This window comes from Microtus ochrogaster, chromosome 10 (assembly GCF_000317375.1).
Source record: "Microtus ochrogaster isolate Prairie Vole_2 chromosome 10, MicOch1.0, whole genome shotgun sequence".
Classification (NCBI taxonomy): Eukaryota; Metazoa; Chordata; class Mammalia; order Rodentia; family Cricetidae; genus Microtus; species Microtus ochrogaster.
In genome coordinates this window covers 76,544,846-76,552,638 of record NC_022016.1, presented here as the reverse complement: position 1 = coordinate 76,552,638, position 7,793 = coordinate 76,544,846, and the positions used below count along the sequence as shown (strand labels likewise).

Below are 7,793 nucleotides of genomic sequence, written 5' to 3'. Positions count from 1 at the left end.
TCAGTTGGTGTAGTGCTTGCTAGCATGCTCCAAGCTGTGGCTTAGCTCTTCAGCATGGGGGACAAACTGGGCATGGCAACAAAGGCCTGAAATCTCTGCACCAAGGAGGCAGGGTGTGGAAGATTAGAAGTACAGTTACATAGGGAGCTAGAGGCCAGCCTGACCATATCAAAGTAACAAAGGAACCCTATGTCATAAGCAAGTAGCCCTGCCCCAGTCCCCTGATGTTCCTGAGACATTCCAGGGCAATGAGATCCTCCAAGCGCTAGTCTTTCATATAGCGTGGAAAGTCTTGCTATCCTCACCTGCAGTGCCACTTTTACCCTGGGTCTCTTGCTTCTGTTTTTCAGAAACAGCATTGAGCATACCTACTAAGTGCAGAACCTTGCATGTCTTACCTTCTTTAACTCTCGGAATAACCTTGCAAGATCTATTTTGGCCTCTTATACTAGAGAAGGAATCCAAACACAGACCCAGGGCCACAGCAGGATCTGAACTGGATTTGAACTGTGGCTCTTCTAGTTCTGAATGGTTTCCCAAGGGGAAAGTTAGCCTGACTTCCTCTGGAGCTGATGAGTGAGAAGGAACAGAGATGCTCTGGTCCAGGACAACTTACCCCCATCTTCAAACTCCTCCCGGAAGTAGACTTGGCGGCGCTTCCCCTGAGCCCTCAAGGTGCAGGTGGTCAGCAGCAGCAGCAGAGGCAGCAGCGACAGACTCTTCATCTTCACAATCCTGCAGAAATGTCTCAGAGAGCTGTTTAACCCAGCCAAGTGTGTTGTGTATCTCTTACCTTGACCCTGGGGCTCAGGCTGACATCACCTGCTCCAGCACCTGGCTGCCTCCCATTCGTGGCCTCGGTCCGGCAATGAAGGCTGCAGCCAATGGTTGGGGACCACGAACTGGGAGTGCTGGAGGATCTCTGACTACATGTCAAGGGAACTACGGGGCAGGGTTCCCCAGAGTATGGGGAAGTGGCAGGACCAGCTGAGGCTAGTCTCTAGAGAGTCCTGTGGACCTGCTCAACTTTGGAATAGTTGGATTCAAAGTGTTCGTAACATGATTCCTTATCTTACTCCTTCTTCCTTCCATCCACCCATTTTATCCATCATTCACCCATCTGCCCATCTATCCACCCACCCACCTATCATCCACTGGGCCAATGAAGAAACTATGGTAACAGTGTGATGCCTGTTTATTTGAACAAGAACATGCAAGGCCCACGGTGCCCACAGGAAGCACTAATCCAGGGCAGGATCTCAAAGACCGTGTCCTGAAGGAGGTGATGGTAGCTAAGCCAGAGAAGAAGAAAGGGATAGACCAGGGCAGGAACAGGGGCAAAGAGAGGGAAAGACTTGTCAGTTAATCTTGCTTCTACACAACCACTGCTGTGCAGCCCCTGCTACTTCCCCCATTGTGAGAAAAATGACTCTGAAGGGAGGGAAAGGCACCATCAATTGCTGGCCATTGTGCCACGTGCTGAGCACCAAACCAGGTCTTAACATGTATGGGATCATTCAACTGTCACACGTCTGCGTGACAACGGTGTTGTTATGTTCATTCTACAGACAAACAAACAGAGGCCCTGGGAGACAAGTGGCTTGCCAATATCATGGTGAGGTAGAGTAAGAACTAGAACCTAGACCTTCTGGGTCCAGCCCCTTGGATGAACTTCATTTAGTATTTATGTATTCCCTGAAGTTCTGTTGTGTGAGGCAGAGCTGGGAACCAAAGCCACAGGAGAATATGAGAATCAACCTGTGCCCGTTGGAGCTCCCTTTCTACTGTAGCGGACAGCTAATGGTAAGGAAAGAGCAGATGGTGGTCATCAGCATGGAGAGAAACAAGGCAATGGTTTAGAGGACCAGAGAGAGTAGGAAAGGGCTGATAGACTGGAGAGGAACGAGGTCAAGGAATCCTGCTCAAGGGGACGCTCGGTTGAGGTCTGGATGAGAACCCATACGCTGAACTGCAGCAGATATTCCAGACAACAGCAACATTGAGTACAAAAGCTTTTAGGACAGGGACAAATTTGTCTCACTTCAGTATCAGAAATGTGACCAACGTGGCTGGAGCCAGTGAGCATGGAGGGTGAGGTTGACAAGGGATTGAGCAAAGACCTCGCGGGAGCTGGTAAGTCAAAGAGTTACCATGGTACGTAGGGAAGCCTCGGAGAGAGTGATGTCATTAGTGCTGCTTGAGACAGTCTCAGCCCAGATTGTTGTTTTCAGTTTTATTTTATGGGTGTGGGTCTTTTGCCTGAATGCATGTCTGTGTGCTGTGTGTGCATGGTGCCCCTAGAGGATGGAGAGGGTGTTTGATCCCCTGGAACTAGAAACACAGACAGATAGCTGTTAGCTGCCTCTTGGGTGAAGGGAAACTAAGACCTCTGGAAGAGCAGCAATTGGTTTTAACTGCGGAACCATCTCTCCAGCTCCCCAAGATGGTTTTTCTAAACCAACTCTATAGCTAGGAATGACCTTTGAACTCCTTATCCTTTTGCCTCTACCTCCCAATCTCTGGGATTATAGGAGCCACAATGTCCAGATTAAGAGTTATATTTAAAAATATCTCTGGGATCAGGACATGGTGAACTGACCTCCACACATGTGCACTCCCTTTCAAACAAAATGTACACACATGCATAGAAAAAAAATCAAATAAAAATATCCCAGGTCAGGCATGAAGGAACACACCACAGTTCCATCACTCAGGAGACTGGAGAAGGAGAATAGGGAGTTTGAACCACCCTGGGCTACATGAACCCTACCCTACAAAGAGAATATTAACTACCATATGCTAAATTGGGAATGTCGAATAAAAGACAAGCTCTCAGATGTGGTGAAACAGGCCTGTAATTTCAGCCTCCAGGAGGCAGGAGAAGAATAGTTGCTGTGTGTTCAAGACCAGCTCATAGCAAAACTGGATCCTATAAAAAAACAACAACAACAACAACAACAAGTAATAGAGACTGGAGATGTGGCTCAGTGGGTAGAATGACTTCTAGCATGCATTGCCCTCGTATGATGCCCACTGCCATATAAGCTGGATATGGTGGTTTAGGCATGTAACCCAGAACATGGGTAGTGAAGGCTGGAGAACAAGAAGTTCAAGGTCATCTTTGACTACGTATGAATTCTAGAACAGCATGGAGACCTTGTCTCAAAAAAATTAAAATTTCCAAACTGGAACTCAGAAAGAGTCCTGGCTGCAAATATACATTTGAGGGAGATAAGTGGTACTGAAGGCCAAAGAGCGAGGTGGGATTGTTCTGAGAGAGACGAGATTGGCCAAGAACTCTGTCATGGGCCCAGCTCTGCAGGAGTCCAGACCTGAGGACTTCAGAGCCTGAGTATCTAATCACCCTTTTAAACCTTGTCATAGTTTGATAGCACTGGAACATACAGTTCCCAGGAGGCTGGAGGACTCGGAGACTAAGGCCGAGGGAGATAAACAGCACACTGGTCCAGGCCTGGAATGCTATCAGGGTAATTCTGGATTTGGTTACTCAAGGCCAGAGTTTTTCAGTCTGTGGTACTGGCATTTCTGCAAGTTTCCTCTGTCGTGAGGTCTGTCCTCTGCAATGGGGGATGCTTAGCTGCTTTACTTAACAGATGACGGTGACCACTCTCCTCAACAGTTGTAGCAACTAAGGATGTCTCTACACATTGCCAGACTCCAGATGTGTGTGTATCTGTGTGTTTGTGTGCGTGTGGCACACGTGTGTGAAGACACACAAAACTGGACTCCCACAGGGAATTGCTGTTCTAAACACCAATGGGGTTCAGGGGTTCAAAAAAGTTCTGACTTGATGAGTCTAACTGATGCTCTCTTAGCACCAATAACATTTTTCTTTCATAATGACCACTGTAGTGTTTATAACATCTTAGTCTTTGTAAGAAATCATCAGTGCTGGGTGGTGGGGGTGTATATCTTTAATCCCAGCACTCGGGAGGCAGAGGCAGGCAGATCTCTGTGAGTTCAAGGCCAGCCTGGTCTACAAGAGCTAGTTCCAGGACAGGCTCCAAAGCTGCAGAGAAACCCTGTCTCAAAAAGAAGAAAAAGAAAGAGAGAGAGAGAGAGAGAGAGAGAGAGAGATAAATAAATTAATTAATTAATTAATTAATTACCTGGTTTCCATTCTGGTAAGCTAGAACCACCGTATGACTGGTACCTATCCAGTGGGCTGTTCCTTCTCAGCAAGATGGTAGAGTTGACAATGAACTCCTCAAGGACAACAACTGCTGTGCTGGCTTTGCTTTTATATTTTCAGCTCCTGGCACAATGAGTGTAAACTGATGGGGTGGATTTTTAAATTGCACATTATGCACAATTATATTTCCTTTTAAGATATGCTGAGATCAGAACTATGCTGGGTATCTGATATAGAATAAATGATTAGTATCTTCATTAGCAAAGTCATCTGTTTTTGTCCTTTGATGGACAAATCTTATAGATTGATAAAACATGTAGACTTCATCTTCAGGTTTCCTCCCTTCTTTTTTTCCTTCCTTCCTTCCTTCCTTCCTTCCTTCCTTCCTTCCTTCTTTCCTTCCTTCCTTCCTTCCTTCTTTCCTTCCTTCCTTCCTTCTTTCCTTCCTTCCTTCCTTCTTTCCTTCCTTTCCTTTCTCCTTTTGAGCTCAGCCTCATCTCATACTCACCATGTAAAAGAGGCTGGTCTTGACCTCCTGATCATCTGTCTCTATCATTTGAGTCTGGTCTATTACAACTGGCTTTATTTGTACTTTTCATATGGGAAAAATCCATCTTATATTTGCAGCATATATAGAGGTTTTGTCATTCTCCAATAAAAAACAAACCACTCTTATAAACATACCCTAGCCTGTGATGCTCTAACAAAAGAGTAGTTTTTAAGAATTAGAAATTTATTTCTCAGCTGAGAACCATGGCACATGCTTGTAATCCCAGATGCAAAAGAGGCTGACACAGGAGAATTACTTGGGCCCAGGAACTAAAGGCATCAACATAATGAGACTTAAAAAAAAGAAGAAGAAGGGAAGAAGTAGAGAGGGGGAGAGAAAGAGGGATGGATGGGGAGAGAGAGCTATTTCTCAAGGTCCCCAAAGGATAGGAAGAGATCAAGGCACCACCTGATTCTGTATTTGATGAAGTCAGGCTGCTCTCTGTATCCAGATGATGTCTTTTTGGTATGTCTGAAAAAGGTAGAAGGAGGTAGAAAGATTGACTGCTGTGACCTCACATAAAAGAAAATATGAGAAGCACAGGCTGCTCCCTGAAGCACTTTTTCTAAGGGTCTGAGTCCCATTCATGAGGGCATAGCCCTGCTGGACTAACCCCTTGAAGGTCCACCTCTTAATGTCTGACATATGAATTTTGGAGAGGCATGCTTGTTCAACTATAGCAACATTATATAAAGCACTCTGGACTGACTCAGCACAGTTCATTTCCAGGTTCTCTGCTCTATCAGCTATGAATCAGGCACTAGGAGGGAAAGAAAGACTCCATTTCCATCCGCAGATTAGAAGCATCTAATCTAAAGGGATGTCAGTCTCTTGAGGCCTGCTTGACCTTGGCTTGTCTTTCTTCTGGTTTTGTTTCTTAGATAGGGTGTCTTAGATAGGTTTCTATTGCTATGAAGATACACCATGACCACGGCATTCTTATAAAAGAAAACGGTTAATTGGGACTGGCTTACAGTTTCAGGGGTTTAGTTCATTATCACCATGGTGGGACACAGCACCATGCAGGCAAATACGGTGCTGGGGAAGGAGCTGAGAGTTCTTACATCTTGATCTACAGGCAGTAGAAGAGACTGTGTACTGGGTGAAGCTTAAGTATATATGAGACCTCAAAGCCAACCCCACAGTGACACACTTCCTCCAACAAGACCACACCAGAAGTCCACACCTCCCAATTGTGCTACTCCCTATGAACCAAGTTGTAAACTGAGACAGCTCATTTGTTTCCTGGCTGCTTAGACCTTAATAGTCACACAAAAACAAAATTAATTACAACACTGTTTGGTCAATGACTCAGGTGTATTTCTAGATAGCTCTTACATCTTGAATTAACCCATTTTTATTAATCTGTGTATCACCACAAGGCTGTGACTTACTGGAAAAATTTCAGGTGTCTGTCTCCAGCAGCTACATGGTGTCTCTCTTACTCTGCCTACTCTCTCTCTCTCTCTCTATATATATATATCTTTGTTTGGTTTTCCCACTTTGTTCTATTCTGCCCTGCCATAGGCTAAAGCAGCTTCTTTATTAACCAATGGTAATAAAGCATTCACAGCATACAGAGGGGAATCTCACATCATCTCCCTTTTGTGTCTAAATGAAAAGGAAGGTTTTAACTTTAACATAATAATATTACATATAACAAAACAGGTATCAAGCAAGAATTACAGTCACAATATTTCTTTGTGAGTTTAAAGTCTCATATCTAATTTATCTTTTATCATAACTAAGAAAAACTGTAACTATCTGTCTTCAACTCCATCAAAGACTCCAGAAGGATATAATACTACCTAAGTAAACAGGAAGTACATTGTAAGCAACTTCCAAAACTCGAGAAATGACAGAGACATCTCGCTGCCTGGGAAGTCACCCAGAGTTCTTTTATAACCATCTTCAGCCTGCAGGCCCGTAGTATCTGGCAGACATTTCCGTGGAGCAGGAAATAAAGGTTGTTTTGCCTCTATTAGCACTTTGTCAGTTACTTTCTTCTGTGTCCTGCAGAATGTCTGGCAGACACTTTCATGAAGCAGTAATCGTAGAGGACTGTCTCACCTTCTTTAGGCAAGTTCAGCAGTCATTTTTCAGTTTGTATAGCATATCATCAAGCAGTCTAGGTGGAGTAGTTTCTTGCCCAAATGGCTAGCCTTGTCATGTTGAAGGCAAACTCCATAAGAAGCCCCTTTGATGCCCATCATCCTCTTGAAGTAATTGGTGCTGCCAGAAGCAAACATGTCTCATTGTCGAGCAAAGTTTAAGTTAATTAAAACATTTTAAATGCCATATTCTGTAGGTTTTTAAAGTGTTGAAGATTATCTATTTAACTGAAATATACACACACACACACACACACACACACATATATATATATAACCTAACTAACATGACTAAAAGTTTGATTATTAGACTATCTATTAATCTGTAAGCCAGTTTCTAAATAATGACACAGAGACTTCTTATTAATTATAAAAGCTTGGCCTTACCGTAGGCTTATATCTAACTAGCCCCTATAACTTAACCCATTTCTATTAACCTACGTGCTGTTGCATGGTTCATGGTTTTTACCCCTCCTCCTGTATGTCCTGCTTCCTCTGTGTCCAGCTGACAACTCCCCCTTTCTTCTTTCCAGAGCTTTCTCTCTCTAGAAGTCCCACTTATATTATACCTCCTAGCTAGCTGTTGGCCCTTTGGCTTTTTATTAAACCAATCACAAAGACATATCTTTACATGATGTAACCAAATTTCTTGCAAGAGATTTCATGGTCCCTTCCTCCATTAAAAAATGTGTTTAAAGGTGACTGAATTGAGCTGAGAAAAATCTCCCAGTAAGTACAATGCTTGACATGTAAGCATGAGTGTATTGGCATTTTACTTGTATTTTAATAAGTAAAGTTTGCATGAAAATCAGAGAGTAAAAAAAGCCCCACTGGTCAGCCTTACAGACCAGGCAGTGGTGACACACACCTTTAATTCCAGTAGCCACACTAGTTGCCATAGAAACCAGGTGGTAGTGGTGCATGCCTTTAATCCCAGCCCTAGAAAGGATTATAAAATGGGAGGAGATAGCTCACAGTC

At 43.8% G+C, this 7,793-nt stretch overlaps 1 protein-coding gene across 1 annotated transcript in view; it reads right to left on the bottom strand.

The window, feature by feature from the left end:
* The window catches only part of LOC101995663 (calreticulin-like), a 28,683-nt gene extending 27,958 nt beyond the window's left edge, over nt 1-725 (bottom strand). Inside the window, exon 1 of the mRNA XM_005353573.3 lies at nt 617-725. Coding sequence (XP_005353630.1) covers nt 617-725 — 109 coding nt within the window. The remainder of the gene's footprint in view (nt 1-616) is intronic.
* Nucleotides 726-7,793: the final 7,068 nt, after the last annotated feature.